General features: G+C 37.9%; 1 protein-coding gene across 1 annotated transcript in view; it reads left to right on the top strand.

Moving 5' to 3' along the window:
- Positions 1–21,042, top strand: part of SNX10 (sorting nexin 10) — a 100,026-nt gene extending 78,984 nt beyond the window's left edge. The window contains exons 3-7 of the mRNA XM_007526911.3: positions 5,199–5,285; positions 9,433–9,533; positions 10,435–10,533; positions 18,631–18,843; positions 19,303–21,042. Of these exons, the coding sequence (XP_007526973.1) occupies positions 5,199–5,285; positions 9,433–9,533; positions 10,435–10,533; positions 18,631–18,843; positions 19,303–19,384 (582 nt within the window). The 3' untranslated portion in view covers positions 19,385–21,042. The remainder of the gene's footprint in view (positions 1–5,198; positions 5,286–9,432; positions 9,534–10,434; positions 10,534–18,630; positions 18,844–19,302) is intronic.
- The last annotated feature ends 6,431 nt before the right edge of the window (positions 21,043–27,473 follow it).

The following is a 27,473-nucleotide window of genomic DNA, read 5'->3' as shown; positions in this document are numbered from 1 at the left end:
CCTACTCTCTGCAAGTACTGTGAAATCTTAAGTCTCTGTGCTTTTCACTGAAAAATTACAGTGTTAGAGTATTTGCTACTCGCTTCATAAATTAATCACTTATGTCTAAAAACCAATCATGTGCAGTTGGTGTATGTAGCTTTCCTTTTACTTTTTTTTAGAATTTATTTATAAAATGGAAATATTGACAAGACCATAGGATGAGTGGTACAGTTCCACACCATTCCCACCACCAGAGCTCTTTGTATCCCCTTTCCCTTGAAAGTTTTCTTATTCTTTATCCCTCTGGGATTATGGACCCAGGATCACTATGGGGTACAGAAGGTGGAAGGTCTGGCTTCTGTAATTGTTTCTCTGCTGAACATGGGCTTTGGCAGGTCGATCCATACTCCCAACCTGCCTCTCTCTTTCCCTAGTGGGGCAGGACTCTGAGGAGGTGGAGTTCCAGGTCACATTGATGAGATCATCTGCCCAGGGAAGTCAGGTTGGTGTCATGGCAGTCTCTACAACTTGATGACTCAAAAGCATTGGTATAAAGTAGAACAAGTTGTTTAATAATCAGGAACCTAAAGGCAAGAATATTGTGGCTGAGATTTGGGGTCTATTTTAGGTAGATTCCAAGGGGCTTATGATTTCACTAATTTTTGCCTGACCCCAATAGTTAATATGCAGGTGGACCCAAGGTATTGTCTGGGGAGATGGTGTCAGAGTTGGAAATAAGACTAGAAAGCTGGATCAGGGCAGAGAAAAGCTCCCAGATATGGGAAGAGTATATAAACTTTATTGTTAACTGTAACCCCCATTGATTTGATCTGGGGCCCATGTTTGTCTCAGAAGCCTGTGTAACCTCTGCATCCCTGTAGGTCTGAGCTCGCATTCTGTGGTCACAGCTAGGAACATTCTAGGCTGCACTAATTTCAGGACCCATCTTCCTTAGCCGGTAGAGTATGTTGGCCCAACCTCCCTTCAGGGAATGAGGCTGTCCCTACCATTGTTGATCCTTTAGGGGCCCACAAAGGGGTATACTATGTTATTTCTGATGGAGATGACCAGGTGTAGCTATTCTTAACTGCTTGTTGATGATGTCTATGGGAAGACCTTAGTGTTTTGGGTTTATAAGCATCTTTCCTATTTGTTATTTTTTTTCTAGTGCTGGGACTTTACATTTGTGCTGTTGTACTACTCCTGGTGGACTTTTTTTTTTTTTAATTCAAAGACAGAGAGGGATAGAAAGAGGAAAATGGTGTAGAGAAGGAGAGACATCACAGCACCACTTCACTGTGCAGTGTTTTCTGGTGCTGTACATAGTGTTCCCATGTGGTACTGGCAGCTCAAACCTATGTTCTTACACATGGCTAAGTGTGCACTCTACCCTGTGAACTATCTCCCAGCAGAAGTATAAATGACATAGAATATGTTTTACATGTGTAGCATAGTGTTTTGCCATTTACATGTATTGTGAAATGATAACCACAATTAGTCTAGTTGACATACACCACCATGTATGTTATATATGTATATATATGTATATATATATATACATATATATATATGATTATTTTTCAATGTGGCACTATGGGCCTGGGAGATAGGTCACCCAGTAGGATGCTCGCCTTACCACCTGCAAGGATCTGGCTTTGTTTTGAGCCCTGGCACTGCATGGGCACACCACGGGTGGCATCAGAAGAAGCTTTGTGGATGGTGGGATAGTACTGTGCTCTTTCTTTCTCTCCCTCTTTGAAATAAAAGGAATGAAAAAGTCAGCTTAGGAGCAGTGAGTTCACCAAATAAATAAATAAATAAATAAATAAATATAAAAATAAAATGTATTGCCAGAGTAGAGTCTTATTCATATGCCATGTCATCTATTTCCCCAGTACAATTTTTATTCTATATTTTTGACGGGGTGGGGAGAAAGAGAGAGAGAGAGAAGAGATAAAGGGAAGGAGAGAGATACCAAATACCCCATCCAACTTTCATGTGGTTTCTTTGGTTTCTTTGGTTGTCCATGGTACTCAGATCTGTTGCCAAAGATTGAACCAAGGGCATCACACATTGTGAAGTAAGCATTTGCCCATTGAGCCCACATAAGGTTTCATTATTATTTTTTTAATGAGGTCTCAAAATCTGCCCTCTTAGCAACTTAGAAATATGCAACATAGGGGCCGGATGGTGGCGCACCTGGTTGAGTGCACTGGGGTTCAAGCCCCTGGCCCCCACTTGTAGGGGGAAAGCTTTGCTGTAGGTGTCTCTGTGTTTCTCTTCCTCTCTAACTCCCCTTTCCCTCTCAATTGCTGGCTGTCTCTATCCAATTAATAAAGATAATAAAGAATTAAAAAAATATGCAATCTTAAGTAGTATTAACTGTAGTTACCATACTGCAACTACATTATATCTGTATGACTTAAGAATTTAGTAAAACTAAGTTGTAACCTTTTCACTTCTCACCTGCCCCTCCTTCTGGCATCCCAGTCTTTTTTTCTCTCTCTCTTTTAGTATTTATTTATTTACTCCCTTTTGTTGCCCTTACTGTTTTTTATTGTTGTAGTTATTATTGTTGTCGTCATTGTTGGATAGGACAGAGAGAAATGGAGAGAAGAGGGGAAGACAGAGATGGGGAGATAAAGATAGACATCTGCATACCTGCGCCACCGCTTGTAAAGCGACTCCCCTGCAGGGTGGGGAGCCTGGGGCTCTAACCCGCTGTGCTACCTCCTGACACCCCCACAGTCTTTTCTCTTTATTGTCAATTATGATTTTTTTTTCTTTTGAGATGAGATATATTACACAGACATATCCCCATTTTTAGAAACAAGTTTAAAATTTAGGAAGTGGGTGAGTAGTACTTATTATCCCTGATCTTGTGATTATGAATTAACTCTTCTTTCCATGAAAAAGGGACATGCTGCTCAAATCTTATATGTTAAAAAAGTAGACAGTTTCAAACAAATAAAAGGTCTTATTTTTCCTCCCCAAGATTCTTTTGTCATTACTACCATCTTTGAGTGGGGGCAGAAAGTTAGTGTAATGGTTATGCAAAAGAGTTCCATGCCTGGGGCTCTTAGGTCTCAGGTTCAGTCCCTAGGGCTTGCCACTATAACTCAGAGCTGAGCAGTGCTCTGGTAAAATAAATAAAATTAAATTAAATTAAAAAAGCATTGAATTGTCAGGGGGTATGTGGCATTGGAGCAACTGTGAATTTTATAATTTTAGTTCAGAAACTTTTTATATATAATATATATGATTTATATACTATATATCACATATAGTATATATAATATATAATATGATATATAATTTATATATTATATATATAAAGTTTCTGAACTAAAACTATAAAATCCACAGTTGCTCCAATGCCACATAACCCCTGGCAATTTAATGCATTTTTTCATTTTATTTTATTATATATATTGTATATTATATTATACATATTTTATACTGGAGCACTGCCTAGCTCTGGCTTCTAGTAGTGTGGAGGATTGAATACAGGACTTTGGAGCCTCAGGCATGAGAGTCTTTGCAAAACCATTATGCTATTTCCCTAAACCAAGAACCTTTTTTTTTTTTTAAAGTTTAATTCCAGTTTGTAGGAAGTTGTCAGATGTTCTTGTCACATGTGCATGCCATTGACCATTACTATGGAACACTGAGCTGTTGGAAATACTTAGTTTTCCTTCTGGTATGATCTGGAGTTCCTGTATGTCCAGTGGAAAAATGGAGCTGCCAACAAACACCCTGTGTAGGAGGGTGAGTGGCTCACATGCAACCTGATGAGTAGGAGCCCTCATTGGATTTAAGTTTAAGGAGGCTTAAGGAGGCAGGATAGTTCTATCAGTTATTCTGAGCATTTGATTTTGCTCAAGGGTTACACTGGGCTGACTGCCAGATCAGGTATGCTGAGCCTGGGTTTACACTGCTTTTTAGAGGTCAATGAAAAGCATTTTCATTTCTTTTAATATCAGAACTCTAAAATGAACTTTTGGATCAATTCTTAAATGAACTTTTAGATCAAACTTTACTTATTTTATTTGCTAGGGCAGAACTTGAGAGGGAAGAGAGATTGAAGGAGAGAGACACCTGGATTCATTCCCCTTGCAGATTGAGGCCAGTGGCTTGAACCTGGGTTCCTGTGCTTGGTACTATATGCATTGTACCAGGCGCACCACTCCAGAGAGAAAATTTCACAATAATAATATCCATCTCAATGTTGATAAAGTTATAAAGTGTGGCTTTTTTTTTTTTTTTTTTAATAAGGAAGAAAGGATACATGAAAAAAAAAACCAACTCCAGACCTCCAAAAGTAAGAATGTAGCCTGAGTGTGGAGGGGTGAATGGGTCTACTCTGGACTCTGGTCTTCTCTTCTGTACCTAACCAATTTGTCCTTCTGTTCTTTGATTCATTGATGATTAGTTCATACTTTCTGAGTCTATAGGAGTGTATATTATGCAAAGCAGTCCAGGAAAATCTTTCTCTCACTGACTCACTCTCTCTCTCTCTCTCTCTCTCTCTCTCTCTCTCTCCTCTGAGGTGAAAGGTACATAGACCAGTGCCTGGGTGTGTTGTATCTGTTTCTGTTTCTCTGTGCAGGATGAGTTTATGCCTGTTCAGTCACTTCTATCCAGTAAGGCTTTTTATAGATACTTAAAAAAATTATTTATTTATTCCCTTTTGTTGCCCTTGTTTTATTATTTTAATTATTGATGTCATTGTTAGATAGGACAGAGAGAAATGGAGATAGGAGGGGAAGACAAAAGGGAAGAGAAAGACACCTGCAGACCCTGTTACTCTGCCCTATTTGTGTTGTAGGAAGTGATTTGTCTGTAGCTTTAATTTAGATGAAAAGAATAAAACTACTTTGAGAAAAATGTCAACCTGCTTTTCACTGAAAAGAAAAAAAGCAAGATAAATCAACTTTAGAGTTTGTTCATCTTACCGTTTTCACATAGTCTGTAAAACTATCGAGCTTTACACCCAATTTGGTTTCTTGTCATTTTAAAAATTCCATTCTGGCAAAAGTGTTCCTTGAGCTTCCTGTGATGTCTGATTCATGAACTTTACTTCTCTTTTTTTGGGGGGGAGAAATTATAGCCACACTGGTTCAAGTTCATTTCAGTTTTGTTCTAGTATAGGCATTTCTCTTTACTCTTTCAGCATTTCAGATTCTGAAACATATTTCTTTATGATGCCTTTACAGGAATTTGTAAGTGTTTGGGTTCGAGATCCTAGGATTCAGAAGGAAGACTTTTGGCATTCTTATATTGATTATGAGATATGTATACATGTAAGTATCGATTCAGTAGTGCATAGAAAACTGTAGTTATAGATAACCGACATTTGATGGGAATATGAATATATTAAATATACATATACAATATATAATCATATATCATTATTTATCTTATATCTTATTTATTTATTTTTAACTAGAGCACTGCTGAACTGGTGCTGGATATTGAACCTGGGACTTTGGAGCTTCAGGCATATATATCTCTATCTATCTATATATATGTATCTATATCTATATATCTATATTTATATCTATCTATGAATCTGTAAAAATTTTCCTCATTCAAAGCACTGAATTTGAATGATGAATAGCAATACTTTCATCCTAACTAGTAAGATGACTTCTAAAGTTAAAAAAAAGAGTTAATTTTAATTCTTTTTGGTATCTTTCTAAATTATCTTTAATTGTTTATTGCCTTCATGTATGAAAATGTCAATAAATCTAAAAATTTGTAGTTAAAGAAACTGTATAACTCTTAATGCTATTTCTTTATGAATTGTTACAGTATATTTCTGTATAATGTATTGCCTAATGAATTTTAAGATTTGAGAAGATAGTTCTGGTGCTCTCTGGAAATAAGATATGCAGTGTTTTCTATGTATGTAGAATAAAAATGTAGAAAGTAAATATATATATTTAACTTATTTAATATAGATTTTGAGTAGCATAAATAGCTAGAGATGACATACTTTGGAAATAATACCATATTTGTAACCTTTGTTGTGCTATATGTGACATTCTATTGTTATGTTGAACAAGGATTAACAAACCTTTCTGTAAAGGGCTAGGCAGTCAATATCTTCAGCTTCGTGGGCCATACAGTCTCTCTTGAAACAGCTCGGTTTGGTGTGTTGTTGTAGGTTGAAAGTACGTGGGTGAAACTAATTGTGCTCAAAATATATATTAATAGGGCACTGCTCAGCTTTGGCATATGGTGGTGTTGGGTATTAACTGTGGGACCAGATAGCCTCAGGTATGAAATTCTGTTAGCATAAACCACTGTGCTATCTCTCTAGCCCCCATTAAGACTTTTTCCTGTGGAAGAGGGGTGGCAGATTGTATCTGATTGAAGGGCAATGATTTATGGATGCTAAAGTATGAACAGTTTTCTCTTCTGATTTGTCCAGGTTTTTACTGGAAGTATAGAAATAGACTTAGATTTTTATTTTCCCCCTCTAACTAGAGAGTACAAGTGAAATAATATACTTATCCCAGTCTAAGTCACCGAACTGGCGTACTCAGCATCCAAACACTTCATATAACTTTCTTATTTAAAAAAAAATTTTTTTTAAATACTTATTCCCTTTTGTTGCCCTTGTTGTTTTGTTGTTGTAGTTATTATTGATGTCGTTGTTGTTACATAGGACAGAGAGAAATGGAGAGAGGAGGGGAAGACAGAGAGGGGGAGAGAAAGAGAGACACCTGCAGACCTGCTTCACCGCTTGTGAAGCGACTCCCCTGCAGGTGGGGAGCCAGGGCTCGAACCAGGATCCTTATGCTGGTCCTTGCTCTTTGTGTCACCTGTGCTTAACCCACTGCGCTACAGCCCGACTCCCTGTATGTTAACTCTTCTTTCAGCCACCAGGTTCCAGATGCTACAATAATGCCAACCAGAGTTCCCTGGACAGACAACCCCACCAGTGTGTCCTGGAGCTCCGCTTCCCCAGAACCCCAACCCACTAGGGAAAGAGAGAGGCAGGCTGGGAGTATGGATCAACCTGCCAATGCCCATGTTCAGCGAGGAAGCAATTATAGAAGCCAGACCTTCCATCTTCTGCAACCCACAGTGGCCTTGGGTCCATACTTCCAGAGGGCTAAAGAGTAGGAAAGCTATCAAGGGAGGGGATGGGATATGGAGTTCTGGTGGTGGGAATTGTGTGGAGTTGCACCCCTCCTATCCTATGGTTCTGTCAGTGTTTCCTTTTTATAAATTAAAAAAAAAAAAAGGCTTGATTTGGTTGACAGCAGAACCAGATTCAGAGAAAATTAAGCAAATAGTCTGATCTGGAGGAGTTTCCATCTATTGTGCTGTATGACTAGGAGTGGTTATATCCTTAAAGCCTTGCAGGTTGAGAAGCTTGATGTTTAAATTGATCTCATGAGAAATGATATCAGGTAATTTAAAATCCTTAGCATTTACTTTATATTTTAAACTAGTGAACTGTAGAGGTAGGCGGCCTATTACTTATACTTTCCAAACTTGCTCTGATATTGAAGAAATTACAGACTTTAGCCTGGTGGAGGTATCAGATCTCTCAGTGTTGATATCCACAGTGATGCTGAACAGAGAAATGAAAGGGAGTTGAAACTGACCGGGCTTGTGCCCAAAGTGTTAAGACTCCCTGTGGTCTTGTGCTGATCTCTGGGGACAGAGTACTGAGAGGATACTTGCCTAAGACTTGTTAAGGTACTAATTCTGGTGTAAATGACATTCTGTCTTAGTCCCTGAGGAACATATTGGAGTGAGACCTTTTGTACTTTAGAGTCCACACACACAGTGTTATTGTGCCACAAATGTCATGCAACCAGTTTTACTGCCAAGTTGTCAAAGACTGATGTGATGGGACTTAGATTGTAACAGTTACTTTGGGACCCAGTGTCTAAACCCATCTGCATTCGGAGTTTTTTCTGGACATTTTAAAGTTCATAAATACCCAGAAACCTGCCATACATTTTAAAGGGACAGTTTAAAAAGTCATGTGCATAATCCCATAGATTTCTTAAAGAAAACAGCTGCATGGTGCTAATTAAGGAAGGAATAAAGAAAGGTATCAGAATAATACAGGTCTTATTGATAAAAAAAAATCCATTTGGAAGTATAAAGATTATGAAAGAGAACTTTTGGAATAAGTATATAAAGGGGAACTCTTCTTATGAAAACTATAGACAGTTATTTGCCAGTCTCTTGTTTTACTCAGGAGAAATCCACGGATTTACCAGTCTTATGTTTACCCACAGGAGAAGCACTGCAGAGTATGCTGAGAATGATGGGGATACTCTTGGGGACTCTCTCCAAATGTGCCTTAGGGTAACTGGAAGATAGCCAACAGTTAGTGACAAAAATAATAGTACTAGATAACAGATATTATCAATCCTCATAACCATCTTGTGAAACCGTAAAGTGCTAGTTCACTCTTGTTTTTCCATTTAGAAAACTGGAATTTCATTCACTTGCCCTGTAGCAGAACCAGGACTAGAACGTGGCTTTCATTACTGGTGCTGTCTTCTTGTATCATATTCCTTTCTCACTTGGACCACACTTCCTCACACATTTAGAAGGGGAAATCTTTCTTTTATTGAAGAGTGACTTCAAGATTCCTGTTAGCTTTGTGTTCTGTAGTGATGTCAGGGACATAGTGATTTCTTTTTATTTTTTTAAAATATATTTTTTAATACTTTTATTTTTTAATATTTATTTGTTTTCCCTTTTGTTACCCTTTTTATTATTATTGCTGTTATTGATACCGTTGTTGTTAGATAGGACAGAGACAAATGGAGAGAGGAGGGGAAGACAGAGAGGGAGAGAGACAGACACCAGCAGACCTGCTTCACTGCCTGTGAAGCGACCCCCCCTGCAGGTGGGGAGCCGGGGCTCGAAATGGGATCCTTACTCCGTTGCCTATGCTTTGCGCCAAGTGCGCTTAACCCGCTTCGCTACCGCCTGACTCGCACGCGGTTATTTCTAATGCCATCTGAAGGGCTATGGGATGCCGTGTTTACTCCCGGAAGACTTCTTCAGCTACATGGATGGGTAGTATTAAAATGTAAGGGATGGCTCTGAGTTATTATTGGTCATTAATACCTCAAGAATTGTCCGATTTTTCTGATTTATCTTTGAAAGTAGTGCCGGTAGGGAAGGAAGCTACTCTAGGACTTAGGAAATAACCAGATCATACTTTGTGTCAGGACAGCACTGCCGGTTCACAGCATCTCAGCTGCCTTCAGAACTGTTATAATTGGCGGATCATGTGTAGGATTTCACAGTGTGTCATAAGTTCAGATTTCACAGTGTGTCATAAGTTCAGTTCAGTTTTGGTGGTTTAAACCATACTTAAAATGAGTATTGAGAGTATATCATGAGTGACATAAGAAAAGCACTTTTTCTTCAAGTGAGGCTCTTGTTTTCCTTTTTTCTGAACAGACCAATAGCATGTGTTTTACAATGAAAACATCTTGTGTACGAAGAAGATACAGAGAATTTGTCTGGCTGAGGCAGAGACTCCAAAGCAATGCATTATTGGTGTAAGTGATATAAAGAATATATATATATATATATTAAAATTAAAAAAATTTAAAGATGTTATTGAGGAAACTATTATTCTGTTCAGTCTTTTAATTCGGTGCATGAGGTTGAGAAGGTGACTGACATACTGATCATCAGTAGAGCTCTTGTCTTGCTTACATGACGTTATTAGTGTCATTCCCTGACACTACATGAGAACAACAAACACAAAAACAAATGGATCGTGGAGCTGTGCTTCGCATGTTCTCTCTTGTACTTATCTCCCTGTCTCACCAATAAAAACAATAAGTATATGTGAAAACCACAAAGGGCTGGAAGGATAGCTCAGCATGTAGAGCATGTGCCCGGCTCTCTCTCTGCCTGTGTTTGTGCATGCGTGTGTTTGTGCGTGCGTGTGTTTGTGCGTGCGTGTGTTTTTGCGTGCGTGCATGCGTAAGACACAAGTGCAAATCCTGGCACCATATAGGAGGTGCTGTGGCACAGGAGAAAGCTCTGGTGCTGTGATGACTCCCTCTCCTGTCAGACTCTCTCTGATTTTCTTGTTCTTTGTCTTTCTGTCTGAATGGAAAAGTGTCCTGGGGTGGTGGAGTATCATGCATGTGTGCAAAGAAAAAAAAAGTAGAAAATATAAAGGATTTTTATAGACTTGTTGATTGTAATTAGATTTTAGTTTTCTAACTCGTGCACCTCAATTCAAAATCGATCACACAGTTCCTCTATGATGAATATTACCTATGGAATTTCTAACTTTAATTTTTTTTTTTTGCTTATATCTTAATGTAATATGTACTTGTATATGTAATAGTTGTGTGATTGTCATGCATGATTTGATTTTATTTTACTAGATTTCTATAATGAAACCACTTCAGTCTGTTTATATATATTTTTCTTTCTCATAAGACAAGTGCCAGAACTTCCATCGAAAAACCTATTTTTCAACATGAACAACCGCCAGCATGTAGATCAGCGTCGTCAGGGTTTGGAAGACTTCCTAAGAAAGTAAGTATGCAAAAATTGTGTGGCTACACAAGAGATGTGACCAGTGTGCTATGTAATAGTTGTGGGTTTTGTGATGCTGTATGTGGGATTATTGCCAGTTCTGAAATGCTAATATTCTCCTTTAGAGGACTGCTTAGTAGTTCATTTCCTATGTTAGAGCACCATCTTGTGGCCTCTATCAGATAGTGCAAACTTGGGAGCAACTCTAGAAAGAAAGCAATGAGCCAGAATCAATGTATGATCCTTAAAAAAAAAAAAAAGATTAATTGAAAAATAGCCAAATTACTTAGAAGCTTGTCTGAATAAAGTAAAAATTTCTAGGAAACAAAATTTCCTTATTAAAAAAAAAAACACATATTGTCGTCAGGGAGGTGGCACAGTGATAAAACTTTAGACTCAAGCATGAGGTCCCGAGTTCGATCCCTGGCAACACACATGCCAGAGTGATGTCTGATTCTTTCTCTCTCTCCTCCTATCTTTCTCATAAACAAACAAACAAACAAAAAATCTGAAAAAAAACGCGATATATTTAAAACTGTCTATCACCACACTTAGGACTGACAGACCAAAATTTGGTCTACATGGGTTGCAAATGCCCTGCTGAACTCGTCTATATGATTAGTTTAAAATTACTATTTTTAAAAAAGGCATTATTGAGGGGGGGCAGAGGAAGAGAGAGACAGGGGGGCCGAGAGAAAGTGAGTGTATTATTCATGTCTCAGAACCAGAGTCTTGATTCTTAGCACACGTAGGACTGGAATTGAACTCAAGATCTTGTGTCCAGAGCTTTACCTTTTGTGCCACTTCCCAGACTGCTTAACTTTACTCTTTTTTTTTTTTTAATATTTATTTATTTATTTATTTATTTTCCCTTTTGTTGCCCTTGTTGTTTAACATTGTTGTGGTTATTAATGTCATTGTTGTTGGATAGGACAGGGAGAAATGGAGAGAGGAGGGGAAGACAGAGAGGGGGGGAAAAAAAGAAAGACAGACACCTGCAGACCTGCTTCACCGCTTGTGAAGCGATTCCCCTGCAGGTGGGGAGCCGGGGGCTCGAACTGGGATCCTTACGCAGGTCCTTGCGATTTGCGCCACGTGCGCTTAACCTGCTGCGCCACCACCCGACTCCCAACTTTACTCTTTATAGGGATTGTCTATAAGGTCATTTTTATTAGTGCCTGAATAGTCTGAGTGGGTTATCCATTCTAATTATTCTGTGATGGTAAATTATTATGATGAACTACTTGAATGATACCATAGTAATGTCCCCACTCTTTGCAATGCTGAATATCCACCCCATGGGTTTCTGAGTCCAGGCTGTGTAGTTTCAAGTCCTGGGCTATGAATATATATATGTATTTTGGGGGGTTGGAGCTTTTGGTAAGTCTTTTACATCCTTTGTGCTTATGTTTTTCCATCTGTAAGATGGAATTAATAATAGCATCTACTTCACTGAGGTGTTAAAAAGATTAATTAGGTTAACAAATACATGCATTTAATGCAGTGTTGGGCATATAATGTGTAATAGCTATATGCTGTCTATTATTATTTTAGTGTTCTTACACATGAAATGGCTTTAATCTCAAAGTTTTCTGGCTACCTGTTGTATAAATTAGGAGATGAACTGGGTTTTTTTGCTAGCTTCAGGATCTAATCTTCTGAGTTCACTAAATAGTATACCTCAGAGTAGCCTGAAATAATATATTGCCTTCTTCCCCTATGGCTTGCTCATGGAAGGACTCAGTATTAAGTATGCACATGAATATTAATTTCTATTAGATTGATACAGTGCGTTTTCTCTGAAAGGATCATGAAGGCAAAAAGAAACTTCCAAGGTTATAAATTGGAAGGGGAGGGGGAGCAGGAAAAGAAAAAGAAACCAGAGGAAAAAGAAGACCCTAGGAAACAATGAATCAATACATTGGTATTCTTTTGGGCATCACAAGCAGGCGTAACCTTTTTTCTTCCCTTTCCCACTGAGGACAGCTCTCATTTAAATTGTTGTCTATACGAGACTCAGGTGGTCCAATCCCCTTCAGATGTAGTCTCTGCACCCCAAGTTTGCAGAGTGACTCACTGGGGAAATTGCGGATTGACTGTCACCAGTGAGACGTGGGTGGGGACAGCTAATCTCATGGTCCTTGTCAGCACTGGGAAACTTCTTCTGTAGAGAAGTCAAAATATACAGAACATGTCTTTCCTTACTTATGTTGCCAGATAACTGTGGGGTCCTTCTTTTTTTCTTCCCAGGAATCATTCCACTGTTTTGAACCTGACCTTTCCTTCTACAGTTGATCTACCAAGTTAATGATGGAGTGAGTGCCATTCATACACAGTGGCGTACTCGCTCTGGGTCATTTTGCATATCATGTGATTTGGTTGTTTGCTGCTTAAATTTGATGCAGATGTCATACTAGAAAGTACCCTGGATTAGGAAGAGGGGTGGGTTCCAGATATCCTTTGAAATTATTCATTTTATTTATTTATTTATTTGGCTGTATAGTCAACTTGGGGGAAAAAAATCACTTAATTCATTTGAACTTGGTTTGCTATAAAGGGTGCTATAATTTAACTAATACATGCAATGTCTCCCTCACCGGGTAGTTGTGTTAAGTGATGGCTTGGGAAGGACTCTGAAAACTGTGCAGTAATTCTTATTCAACAGATACTGACTTTTTGTTAAATTTCTTTATTGGGGGATTAATGTTTTACATTAGACAGTAAATATAATAGCTAGTATATAACATTTCTCAGTTTTCCACATAACAATACAACCTCTGTCATCCTTTCTGGACCCCCATCCCAGAGTCTTTTACTTTAGTGCAATATGATACTGACTTCTGCGGGATCCAGGACTCCTGAAAATAGATGCAAGCCCTTGTTTTCTTAGAGCTTCCATCCTAGTGAGAAAGCACACTAACCATATCAGGGAGTGACAAGACTTACTAAAAGTGAAGCTGGCTTATCATCTAGAAGTCAGAGTTCCACTAGGCTATGTGAACATTTGTCTCCAAGCTGTTAAGTATTATATATATATATGTTGGTACTTGTGATTTAAACCTGAATTGTGCAAGGAATCTTTTTTTAATATTTATTTATTTATCCCCTTTTGTTGCCCTTGTTGTTTTATTGTTGTAGTTATTACTGTTGTTGTTATTGATGTCGTTGTTGTTGGATAGGACAGAGAGAAATGGAGAGAGGAGGGGAAGACAGAGAGGGGGAGAGAAAGATAGACACCTGCAGACCTGCTTCACCGCCTGTGAAGCAACTCCTCTGCAGGTGGGGAGCTGGGGGCTTGAACCAGGATCCTTACTCTGGTTCTTGCTTTTTGTGCCATGTGCACTTAACCCGCTGCGCTACCGCCCGGCTCCCTAGTGCAAGGAAACTTATACCATGTGGCTGGATCTAGGCTTGATCTAAATGACCCAAACACTGTGGTGCTTGTGATTCACTTCACAGTCTTTTCTGTATCCCTTACATTCTGAGGCATAGTCCTTCTATTTGTCCAGTTGGTATAGAATTAGCAGCCTTTTATATCTTTGCCCATGGTGCACCCGTCCGTCCCCACTACACGTTACCTCTCACCACTCTGTCTCCTAGGGCCTCATTCCTGCCCTTTCACCCAAACTCAGTTTTGTAAAATTGGTTACAATATGCAAAATCAGTTATGTCAGTACGGTGGTGACCTTCTAAGGTCCTGTTGGTTGCCCTTTCCTAGTTTGTAGAACACTAGGAGGGGAAAACACTCAAGCATTAAAATAAGAAATATGGGTCCAGCAAGATAGTTCACTTGTCTAATGTACCTGCTCTGCCATATACAGCACCCAGGTTTCAAGCCCAGGCCCCCACCACGCTGGAGGTAACTTTGTACTGTGTAGTATCTTTCCCTCTCTCCCCCTGCCTCTTTATATCTGGGGAAAACATTCAGAGCAGTGAAACCCTGATGGCAAAAAGAAAAGGAAGAAATATACTTGCACTATAGATTCTTCATATGCATTTAAAAAAATCTAATTTTCTGTAAGTCTTAAAGTTATGAACCAAGAACATGATATGATCAAGCCCTTTGAAACCAAAATGCTGTCATATTACTTTGCATATGTGTGTATATAATGTCATTTTTTTTTCACCTTAAGGTCAAAGTACATATCCAGGCCAATCTTTCTAGATAAATTAGAAAGTTGCTGCATTGAAAAGGTGCCAAGTTAGAATAGTTCACTCTGTCGAACATTTGCTCTCTGTTTTATCTTTTGCATCTTTTCTCTCAACACCTACAACAGCATCAGGAGCGAGTGTTATCTCAGTTTTATAGGAAAGAACATTATATGAAGGTGGAGACACTTTATTAATTCCAGGAGCTGATGTAATTATAATCAGGAGAGCTCTTAATTGCTCCCTTAATTTGGTCGGTACAGTGGTGAAATTTTTCACATGTACTTATTTTTTCCCCTTGATCTTGGTTACAGTTTCCCCATTGGTTAATTACAAATTGGAACTCACTTCTATTAAGAGTTATGGAAAAAGTAAATTCATGAGCTTTTTTTTTTTAGAAACAAACTCTTTGGTAAATCTCCAATTATGAAATACAGCATTCTTGGTAATTTCTTAGGTTTACTGACACCATGAATGAAAGTTAGCTTCCACCCTGTACTGAATTCAGCCTATTAATAAAGTCGCACTTGCCTTACTATATAGACAGTATTTATTAAAAATTAGGGATATCAGGGTTTTTTTTTTTAAATAGAAAGATATGATTGAAACACTACAACTAGTCTCCCCTCTATATTTATGTTCAATAGAGGGCACCACAGCACAGGTCATGAAAGATGAAGTTAAGTGAAGATGTGTTGGATTTTTTTTTTTTTTCCTGCTCTGTGGTAAGAGGTAAACAGACTAAATTAAATGTTTTCCTACATCACATTTAAAACCTTCTAGATGCTACACAGATGTGTACTTATCCATATTTTGGGTTTAGAAGATCTAGGACATCCTTAATTATTGCATAGCTATTGGTATATATTGTTTTCAACTACATCTACTAAAATCAGGTTGAAGAAAACCAGATTTTCAACTGTGTCCAGTTCAGAGAACAGACAGGTTTTGCTCTGTTTAAAATGAATAACTTTTGACTCTTAGAAATATGTTTTCAGACAGTTCTTTAGAAATTATAGAAGCTTTTTTTTTTTAAATTCTTTTTGTAATGGCTTGGACATTGCACACATTTATTTTTAGGAAGACCTGAAAAAAAATGACATTGACTGTTTTATAGGGTCCTCTTTACAGTAAGTGTGAAATTGGTTTTCTGCTACTAAATTTGTGGAAAATGTGGAACAAATATGAATACAATAAAACAGTAGGTTTTAATATAATGATAATGGCAGTTACAATTCTCACTGATACACAGTAGACAAAATCTTACTTAAAATGAATTGTTCTCACTGAACCAGATGGAAACATACTCTGAAAATTTGTCATCCTAATTTTGGAGTAAAATCTTTGACCAAAATAAAAAGCATACAGCAGTAATTTTTTAAATTTAAAACTTATACCCATAGCATAAATCTAGCTATTAAGAGGAGTTCGCAAAACCAAAGTTGTGTCAAAGAGATGCACTATTTAAAGCCTAGGCCTTTTGTGTCTTCAGACACTTCTTCCTCAGATGCATCCTCTAACCTCTTTTTTTTTTTTAAAAATTTATTTATTTATTCCCTTTTGTTGCCCTAGTTGTTTTATTGTTGTAGTCATTGTTAGATAGGACAGAGAGAAATGGAGAGAGATGGGGAAGACAGAAAGGGGGAGAGACAGACACCTGCAGACCTGTTTCATCGCCTGTGAAGTGACTCCCCTGCAGGTGGGGAGCCGGGGCTCAAACCGGGATCCTTATGCTGGTCCCTGCGCGTCCATGCACTTGACCAGCTGCACTACCACCAACTCTCTCCTCTAACCTCTTGTGCCTGGTTTTCTTCCTCTTTACACTTATGTTTCCTCCAGGTGGCAGTATTAAGCAGGAAAGAAAACACTGGAAAATAATGAGTCTAATGTACAGTAAAATTAGAAATTGAATTATAGCTCAAGAAAAAGGACAGTAACCTTGAGGTCCTGATCAACCTGAAATCTGATCACTTTTTTCCTTTTCTCCATTGAGGTGCTGATCAACCTGAAATCTGATCACTTTTTTTCCTTCCTTTCTTCCTTCCTTCCTTCCTTTTTTGCTGTACCCATGTGTTAGGTTACTAGCAAGTTAATAACCATACAGGAGTAGTTCAAGGCTCAGTAAAATTGCTTTAGATGTGAAATAAAGCTAAAATGAATTTGTGTCCAATATCATTGGCATTAGTGCTCATTACTTTCTGTGGTGTAATGCCTCCAACCATCTAAAAATCAATTTTAAAGATTACCCATTATTTTATAAAGAAAATAAAACACATTTTCAACAGAAAGAAAGCAGTAAGTATAATCCTATGAACAGTTTACTTGTACTATGGCTGGCAGAGAACCACTGACAGAAGGACACAGGAAACACTCCATTTCAGCTCCACACTGAATGAAAGTTAATATGGATGAGTTGTTGCTATGTAAATATCCTTTTGATATGACCTATTTAAAACAATAGTGGCAAACATTCATAGCTATAGAAAATAAATCTTAAAAAGTAGTTAAAGGGGTTTAGTACTTTACTGCTTGTACTTGGCAAATTAATCTCTCTCCTGTGATATAGTCCTGGGAGAAGCCAGGGCAGAGGACATGGAGGAGGAGTAAGCACTTAGTTGCTCTGCTTGAGATTTTATCTTCAGAAAGCTGAGGGATCTTGCTTTTTCCTTTTTATAGGCCAGTGAAGAACATTTTTCTCAAAGTACATTTGTAAGCCTCTTTGCTGCAATAGGGCTGGCAATATTTAGGTCAATAATGTTTATTTTGTGATGGTTGCCTTCTTAAAGAAACAATTCTGTTCTGTTTTAAAGACTGGGCAGTATTCTAATGGCGGATTTAATTAAATTGACATGAGTGGCCAAAAGACATTTGTTTTTCTAATTGTTTTAAAAGGCAGATAATAAGTAAAGTTCACTTGGCTGAAAGACATGTTCCATTTTTATTTTTCATACATATATATCTACATGCAAAAATCCCACATTGGGCAAACCCATACTTGGATTTTAGTGTTCTAGTTTCGTCCCTTATATGTGATCATGGAATCTTAAGTTTATCTATAATCATGGAACTACTGATACTAAACTATAGCCCTAAAATTATTTGCTTCAGAGATTAAATATGAGTGTTCTTTGATTTTCTAGTCTGAACATATTCATCTAATAAAAGAACACATTCAGTGATAATATGTGTAGATTTTGCCACTGGGTAGTTTTTCGTTTCTCTGTATAGTTCTGATGCTTTGGTTGAAATATATTGTCTCTTTGTAAACTTTGATCTCGAATGTGGGAAGGCTAGTAATGCATTTGTCCCAATATTATCTTATTTTAATTACATAGAAGGTAAATTGGCTGGGAGCAATTTTATGTGGTAGCTTATTTTCACAATAGAAATTGTGCTGCTGGAGGCTTTGGAGAAATTTGTAGTCACTTCTCAACTGAGCCCTTATAAACATGTATGTGAGTAAAAAGTTTTAAGTGTAAAACATGCTGAGAAATGTATTGAATTTTAAATAGAATTTTTATAGTAGCTGCAAGTTTTGATGTTTCTTGACAGCCCAGCCAGTAAAGATCACAGAATTGACATAATGGTTGGCAGTAAATTTTTGTTTAAGTAGAATAAATTTCTGTGACTATATAAGCAAAATATTTCCATAATTAATCCACATGGTCATAACAGATGGTTAAATCGAGGAAATGTCCTTGAAGTTATTCTTTTCACAGATGTTCTTTACTATTAGCTTCATGTTTTTATGCACCTAAATTTCCAAATAATTGAATAAAAGTTAACATATGCTTTCATCCCCTTAATGAGCAGAGCCTATAACTGATGCAAAGTTTGCCTTAGTTGAGAAAGTACCTTGGTGGCACATTTCTGATATCTTTCTCTCCCCCTACCCTGAAATGACCCACCCATATTCACTGATTATTTCTTCTCTTTTCTTTGACATAGGGTCCTCCAGAATGCACTTTTGCTTTCAGATAGCAGTCTTCACCTCTTCTTGCAGAGCCATCTGAATTCAGAAGACATTGAGGCATGCGTTTCCGGGCAGACTAAGTACTCTGTAGAAGAAGCGATTCACAAGTTTGCCTTGATGAACAGACGGTTTCCTGAAGAAGATGAAGAAGGAAAAAAAGAAAATGATGTAGATTATGATTCAGAAAGGTATTTCCTTACCATTTGGCCTTAATATTTACGTATTTATACAACACTTAGTGTACATATGCATGTGTACAGATGATACACAGACACTTCACTTTTTTTGTCGATGTAACACTAAGATAATGAAAAAAATTAATTGACTGAGATTTTATTGAGCTGTGACAGCTCATCATAGTAGTCTTCACACACACCTCCACACTGAATTAATGAATGCAGTAGAAATTCAATTATCTGCATTCTGATTATGTGACTTTCATTTAGTCAGACTTGAATTATTCCCGTTTAAATTATCTAGCTAAAAAAAATATCCAACTGCACTCCAAATGGCTAATTAAAAGTCCAAATTTCCTGTCTCTCTTTGTGACTGGAGATAATTAAAGTTCTCCTCTGTTACTCAGGCTTTGAGTGTGTTGTGAAAACCAATTTCCTCTTTTTATTATTTCCCCCTCTCTTCTTTTCCAGTTCATCCTCTGGGTTTGGACATAGTAGTGATGACAGCAGTTCACATGGATGTAAAATGAGCACAGCTCCGCAGGAATCCTGAAAAAATAATTCTGATGTTAACCATTTTAGGAATAGCAAATTACGTCCAGTCATAGAGAAGAAAGCCTGCTAATAATATATTCTTACCTGGAGCTCACTGTATTATATGATGTCACTCACATTATTTAAATTCTTAAAGAAGTTACACTGTTTATTAGTGGTATTTTTGTTGTCTCGTCTTGTTTTGATTTAGCTTCTGTAAAAAGCTAAATGCCTGTGAATGCAGTACTTCTCCTTTATAGGCAAATGCTATTGATACAAGCTCCTGCTCAAATTTCAAAATGATTTATAGGTTTAAAAAATCTAGTTGACTTTATTGAAGTTTCAAAGGAAGGTAAATAGGCAGAATTTAAAATCCAGATACAGCATGCTTTTTTGTACCTTTGGGGCAGTATTAACATAAACACGGAATATATGACTTTAACCACTATGAAGAGTGACAGGGTAGACTAGCTACCTCTTTTGAGACATGTGGCTGGTATTTCTTGGGTACTTCCTTTGTATTGGGAACACACAATTTTTTTTTTTATTCGACAGAAATATATTAAGAATGTGTTACCATTCCAGTCTTCTGTTTCACACTTACATGGAAAATGTACTTATGAATGGACACGTTGAAATCATGTTTACATCTTTGACAAAACAAAAATGCTGCTAGTTTTTTTTTTTTGCTTGTTTTTGATTCAGAAATACATTTTCATTGTTCCAAATCAGCCTTGTTTTTGAAAAAAATAGTTTGTATTTATTATTATTGTGTAATTTAGGTTAGTGATTTTCCTCACTAAATGCACTCTTGTACTACTAGTTTTTGGTGTCAGCGTGGTTACTTTCCACTTAAAGTTAGAGGCAGAATCTTATAAAAATTAAAAATTTTATTTTACCAATAAATAGTCCCATAAGTTACAAAATGGCATCAACTTGCTAAATTCCAAATTAATAGGTTTATTTAAAGATATACTTTCTTTGTAGGCATCTGTCTGAGGACTATCATTTTAATGTCTTATTTTTGTGGTCCAGTAATAAAAATGTCTAAAATTACTATCAACTTCCAATTTCAGATGAGACATTTCCTTGAAATAGTTATCTGAGTTTCTTCTTTGTTGAAGATCATCTCTAAAATAGGATATTTTTACAAACTGGGATAACTTGTTGCATTAACTAAATGTTACTTCATTTTACTTTAACTAAGAGTTTAAAAGTCATTATATTATTAAAAAGTCTTTGCAATGCTGTAACTATAAAGTATCAAAAATTAAGGGAAAGAATAGCCTCCTTAATTTCTTGGTTTCTGTTTGGCCTAAAATATTATCCTTTTGTAAATATTTTCATTTAGTGTACCTTGGATCTTGTTAATTTATCACCATAGATTTATTGTTTTAATACAGGGATAGCAATTTAGCAATTTCTTTTTATCTTGCAAACATGCAGAGTTTGCCATCCAGTCACTTAAGAGCAATCCCTAGCTCCTTAGCAATGTGTATTTGAATTCACATTATTCTTGTATTACAGCAGTTTTGAAAAGCATATATTGTGCCACTGGTTGTCCTATTATTTTTAGATGATGTAACATAACCATCATGATACTAAGTAATATCTAGTAGTATGTTATATAAATTTCACAAGGTCATCATTTTCACATTAAACATGAAAAAAAATCAACTTTAGTTTGTTGGATTGCTTATTTTACACAAGAGAATATATTTCTTCTGCTCTGGACATAAACCTGTTGTGTTTTTTAATGGTCAACAGTTTTTTTAATGGAAATATTTGGTTTATTATTTGCTATAATTATACACTTCTGAGGCTTTTTAGCCCTGGTTTGGTTGTTTTGAAATTTAAACAATGGTTTCTTAAAACTGATTTCTTCCTACTGAGTATTTGGATGAACTTTAGCCTCTAATGGCGCTATTGCTTTACTCAAGTCTCTTTATTAGTCTCTGGCATATTTTAAAGAAAGCTTTCTTCAGGGGAAGAAAATAATTATTAATGCCACTGAATAAAATAGATAGTAGTTTAAATTTTTTAATGTAACTTAAATTTAAATAATTCTAAGCATGGATGCTTTATGATTTACATATAGCAAAATGTAGTAATATGGTTGATTATGAAAGGCTAAACTATTCACCTATAAAACCAGTTTATATGTTTTTAAAACTAGTTTCATAATCTATCCCAAAGATATCAACAGTAAAAGTCAACAACCTGTTACTTAAGGCTTTTTAAAAAAAGTTTCACTTAGAAGAAACTTATTTAAATCTCATGTATTAAGGAAAAACACAAATGCTTATCTTGAAGCCCCTTAAGGTAGTAAATATGTTGCAAAAGCTTTCAAGGTTGGTTCACATTTTATTAAATAATTACAAATGATATCCAATAAACTACCATGGTAAGACAAAAAAAATCTTTTAATTTTTAATCAGAAGTTAAACAGTTTCATTTATGCTAGCCATAACGATCATCTTATCTAACAGTAAACAAAATGCTGTTCTGAATCCCCCCTTTTGTACCTTAAAGATTCATCTTTATTCAGTCACTGTGGTACAAATAAGATTTTTGTTATTTCAATTGTAAAGGAAGACCACTTTTCATGAAAGGGTTCCAAATTTTAAAAATAAAAATAACAAAAGCTTAGCTGTTCCTAGAAAGTTTCCCCTTACTGTTTATCTTGCTTGGCATATTGTGAATACATTGGATTATCATTTCTATGAAGGAAAAGATTTCTGTACAATTTTCTGGTTTTGTTTGGAATATAGACCTTATTTTATTATAAACATATTTTCCAACACAGAATACTGTCTGACATTGCAATTTGACAGTCAAGGCATAGAGACAATTTTCCTTGCAATTAATATTTAACTATTTTAGGATGTAAATAAACCATTTCTTTAAAATTTGCAATACTTTTTTTTTTCTCTGTTCTTTGCTATATGCATCTCAAAAACCAGCCACCATTGTCCCTTTAAGCCAGAAACAATTGCTCTTTACGATTGCTGGAAACTTTCTAGTTCCTTGTTATGAACCGTGCATTGGACACTCATTTATTTTAACTGCGCAGACTCCGGTAGTTAATGATTCTTTTTCTCTTTCACCAAAATTCCAAAGACTTTTCAGAAGATACAGAGGAAAAGAAAGAGAGATGGAAAAAAAAAAAAGTTAAGCTACAATTTTCGGCTGAATTTAAACTCTTGTCTAAAGACACTATGCAAATGGTTTATGCTAAAGAGGAAAATACCCTTTCTCCCCCGACGAGAAGTGTAGATTCATCCACAACCCCACGCCGCTTGTCTTTGCTGCTAGAGCCACAGCACGGGCATAACTTGTGGTTGTGTTTTTGCAAGTTTCTTACCTCTGGGCCTTCTTTATAGCTTTGTCCCCCCGCCCCCAACCCCACTGGCGGTGCGGCTCCTGCGGCTGCACCCTCGGCCGCCTGTTGGCTCGCGCACACTCCCCCGCGCCGCGTCCCGCACGCGCGCGCTCCCGCCTCCCCTCCCGGGCCGCTCCGCGGGCGGCAACTGTGTGGCAGGTAGCGAGCCAGCAGGCCTCGGTCCGGTAACCCATGGCAACCGTCCCCCGGTAACCCATAGCAACTGGGCTGCGGAAAGAAAGGAAAAAAAAAAAAAACCCACCCGGGGTGGAAGGGGGGCGGTGGCGGGGTGGTGAGTGGAAACAACAACCGCAAAAAGACTGCGATTTACAGCACAGACCTGCAGCGCCCCCTCCCTGCCCCACCTGCTCCAAACGTGGCACCGCGAGGTCCCCTCCCCAGCCTTAAAATGACAACTCGGACTGCTGGAAAAAAATAATAAATAATGATAATAACGCAGAGGGCGTTTGGGTATGGGAGGGAATACTGATCACCCTCCGGGTCTCTGGGTTAAGTCGTTGCCTGGGGCCCAGCTGGGTTCGAGAGCGCACGGGGAATCGGGGCCGGGTCGCTCGGGTAGAGGGTTCAGTGTCTGCAGCACAGGAGCTGGGGGGGGGGGGGGGGGCTTCTCTGGGAGGGGTGGGTGGTGTGGGCGGCAGCAGCATCGTTCCCGTGCCCAGGGCTGCACCCAAGTCTTTGTTCTGCAGATGCCCGCTCAGCGCAGCGCTGCAACCTCCGCCGGCTGGGGTGCAGCTTGGGGCGGGGTCGCTGTGAGAGGGGGCGTCCAGGGCCAGCCGTATGGCTAGGGGCAAAGCGCATACCTTCCAAATGTTTATCTGCTCACGCACGGAACACACTGGGTAACCCTTTTTTTTTTTTTTTACCCTGGTCCACCCAGGATCCTACATCTAACGGGAGGATGCACCTTGGCGTTAATGCACCTTGGCGTTAATCCTCTGGGCTGGAGGAGGGGACAGTTGCGTGTGGTGACGGGACAGAACAACTGGAGAATAAATGCATCTCTCTCGGTCTAGAAACGACCCTGTGTCAGGGCTTACTATGTGCGGGATAGGAGGGGAGAGACTCTCCTCTGAGCTTCCACCAGATTAGGCTGGACAGCAAATACCGAACTGCCCTGGGGGGTTGGGGAGAGCTCAGGGCTAGTGTCAGATCTGGTGCAAGATTAACGGCGGACAGAAGGGGGCGCTGGAGGGCCAGTGCAACGGTTCCAACTGCTGGTTTGAGCAAGCATAGCCTTGAGTCTGGCTAGTTGATTATTTGAGTGGTGTTGGGACTTCTTTGTGGACTGGACCTGCGCCCCTCATAGATTTCAGCAGGGCAAAAACTGCATCCGGAACCAGGTTCCATTCTGTGGACAACTAGGCGCATAAAAAGGACACTTCTCAAGGAACTGTAGTGGGATAAAGAGACATTGCACTAGGAATCTGGAAGTCTGCATTTCCAGGACAGCATCTGAGCAGGTGCAAATACACGCTCATTTTGATGTTTTTTAAACAGGGAAAGGTTTGGCTTCCGAAGTCCTTTGAGACTCTAGTCCTCAGTTATTTTCTGTTAATAGAGTGTACTAGTTACGGGTCCAAATAGCATATTCCAACATTCTTTCAGAAGGAGGATTCTACACAAGTACACATACATGTTCCTGAAAAGTTAAGTCTTTCATATAGCTAGCAATTTTATTGGTAAACAAAAGGGAAATTGGCTATTAAAGAGTCTGGTTTTAACCCCCTCATGAACAATTTCCTAAACATACATTTTTGCTGCCACGAATCTAATAGAAACTTGGTTTTCATTTGCAGGGTTGCCCGCTCTGGATTTCTCTGCCTACAAAGCACCCAATACAAAGGGGTCTGTGTAAGCCGTTAGAGCTACAAGATAGGTACTTGCCTGCTCTGGGATCCATTCAGAACCTTCCAGCCCTGTGCATAGCAGTGTACTGGAAGTCCTGTTCTTTAATTCAATTTTTTTTCTTAACAAAAGCAATTACAGAAAAGTGCAAATTTAATGTGTGACATTTAACATTTTGCCATGGCAGGCAGCCTCCTCTTAAATGGGGCCTTTCTGCAGAACAACAGGAGCCAAAAGGCCTTGTGTCATGGAGTAATGTAAGACACAAGCTGGGCTGCAAACGCACAATGAATCGGGAAGGATTTATGTAATTAATTGACCAGTCTTAACCTGTTATCGTGATGTAAGGAATTTGGAACTCATTAATTTGGGCTCTGACAGATTTCATATTAGAGCTGGCAAATATGGATTGAGCCTCTTATTCTTGTAGCAGCTGGAATTTCCATGACAGTGAGGATTAGTGAAGAAGACCTATTGCTGGAGTCAAACTGCCTCTTTGTAATCAGTAGCCCTGCTTTGCATTAAAGGGATAATGAAAGAAAAAAAAAGTGTGTGTGTGTGTGTGTGTGTGTGTGTGTGTGTGTGTGTGTGTGTGTTGGGGGTGGGGTGGGGCGGCAGCATATTACCTGATAGAAGAAGCAGCAGGGTTTGTGCTCATTCTGTTAGTATGTGCTAGTATGTGTATTGAGCTTGGGCATTTGAAGTTGAATGAATATATTTAGATCAGTCATAAAGTTACCTGGTTTTCTAACTTGAGCACCTTGAACAGAAATGAAGGTAGAAGGGCCTCAGGGTCATGTTTGGTATTACTGTCAAAGTAAAAGGAATTGGGAAAAAAAAAAACGCAGCCTTTGAATTTCCTTTGTGTATACACAGAGACTGCATGAAGAAATGGATCTCTAGTAATGTCATATCAACAAATGAGCAATTCAGTCTTGAAGGAGAGACTGTCGTTCTCAGGAATCACTGACTACTTCCTGCTCAGAGCTTTTTAGTGTACTTCAAAAAATCAGAAATCCCACAATGGACATTTCATCACTCATCCAGTCTGTGTCTTTTTCACATTATATGATGTCTAAGGAATCACCCATTTGGAAATATCTTGTGTCTTCTTTGAGATTTTAAGAAAACCCAGTAAAAATTTAGTATTTTTTCCCTGACAGTCAAAAAATTACTGGGTTGAAGAGAAAGGTCCCAGAAATGAAACCAAATGCTTTTCCCCCTCTTTTCCTCCTATTACTGTGCTATGTGATAGGCTAATATAACAACTGCCATAAATAGCATCATTAATACAGGAAGATAAGCAAAGTTGCACATTTAGGACATCTTTTCAGGGTGTCATTTGCCTCATTTTGATAAAGAAGCCTTGGGTAACAAATGCAAAATACAGGCACTGACTAACTTTTTCACAGAAAGCCTTATTGAACTTTCCTAACTATGTTGCCATTCATAAATATACTTCAGAATTGAATAGTGCCTGCTGTTGAGGCAGGTCATTCAATTTGTATAGTACTGTGAAAAAAATTTCCAGGTGTAACATACTGTGAAAAAAATTTCCAGGTGTAACAACTTTGAATTTAACAGATATTGTTATGAAATCAATCTTTGCAAACTCAAAGAGATTTTCCCCAAGCTTTTTTTTTTTTTTTTCTTTTCCCTGTCTTGAGTCTAAACAAATCTCAAGCAAATAGTTTTAATGGTAATGGGATTTGAGTTATCAGTGAAGTACTTGATGCAAAGATTTGTTTTGTGCTTATCCTGTTAAGGAGTGATTTCTTCAGTTTTGATTCCATTTAAATGAATGCATAAAGATAAACACTAGAAATCTGCATAGATATATTAATGTTATCCTTCATGTTGAGAACAAAAAGAGCTAGTAGTTGTTATTGGTTTATTATTTCAGTGGGAAAGCTAAAGTGATAAACAATTGATATCAGCAAGAATTGGGTAGTTAGTATAAACTATGACAGTGGCGATTAATGGTGTATATAAATACGCTTCAGATTTGTATATAGGATCTCACCCATCACCTAGGGACTTCTTTGTATTTTTCAAAGGGTAATTTGTAAAGTGGACTATTACAAGCTTATCAACTCATGTGCTGTGTGTATTGTTTATACATCAGAGTTGTGTAATGGATATCCTGAAACATGAATTACTGGGGATTTGATTGGAAGCAAGCTTGGTGGGTTGGTCTCTGACTCTGCCAGTGTCACTCACTACACGCAACTCTCAGCTTCCCTGAACTGCAGCTTCCTCATCAGCACAATAAACAGATTGGACACCAAATGCCTTTTGAAAGTGTTTACTACAACTTAAATTCTGTGAGTTATTGATAAATACAACTGAAAGCCAAGAAGGGAGGTTTTCATGGTCAACATTTCAAATATATTTGTTTAAACAATGTTGACACTAACTTTCATATATTATAATATATTCATATATTAATATATACTGTCAATCCCGAAGTATGTGTATGGAGAGTGGAGGGGGGAGTTGTATATAGTTTCTGTCCCTCTCGGCTAGTTCAAAGAAAAAAAGAACAAAAACAAAATTCTGCGACTATTAGAATCTTTACTACTTTGAATTCCACTCTCAAGTGAATGAGGGATGTTGGCATTCACCTTAGGTGTTTTTAGGATATGAGAAATGTATAGACATCGCTGAATGAGAAGATTTCCCCTTAGAAAACTGTTTCTAGCAAGAAACAGGGAGGGTGGCACTCAGTGAACATTTTTCACTATTTCTGAGTGAGTTGGGGCATACCTTTCACCCCTCTCAAGTTTACTTCTTCACTCACGTCATAAATGTAACAATGCAATGTGAAGGCAGGTGTGAGGCACTAATAAAATCCTCTGCT

The sequence above is a fragment of the Erinaceus europaeus genome, chromosome 8 (assembly GCF_950295315.1).
Source record: "Erinaceus europaeus chromosome 8, mEriEur2.1, whole genome shotgun sequence".
Classification (NCBI taxonomy): Eukaryota; Metazoa; Chordata; class Mammalia; order Eulipotyphla; family Erinaceidae; genus Erinaceus; species Erinaceus europaeus.
The sequence above is the reverse complement of the archived record's forward strand: the minus strand, read 5'-3'. Positions and strand labels throughout refer to the sequence as shown.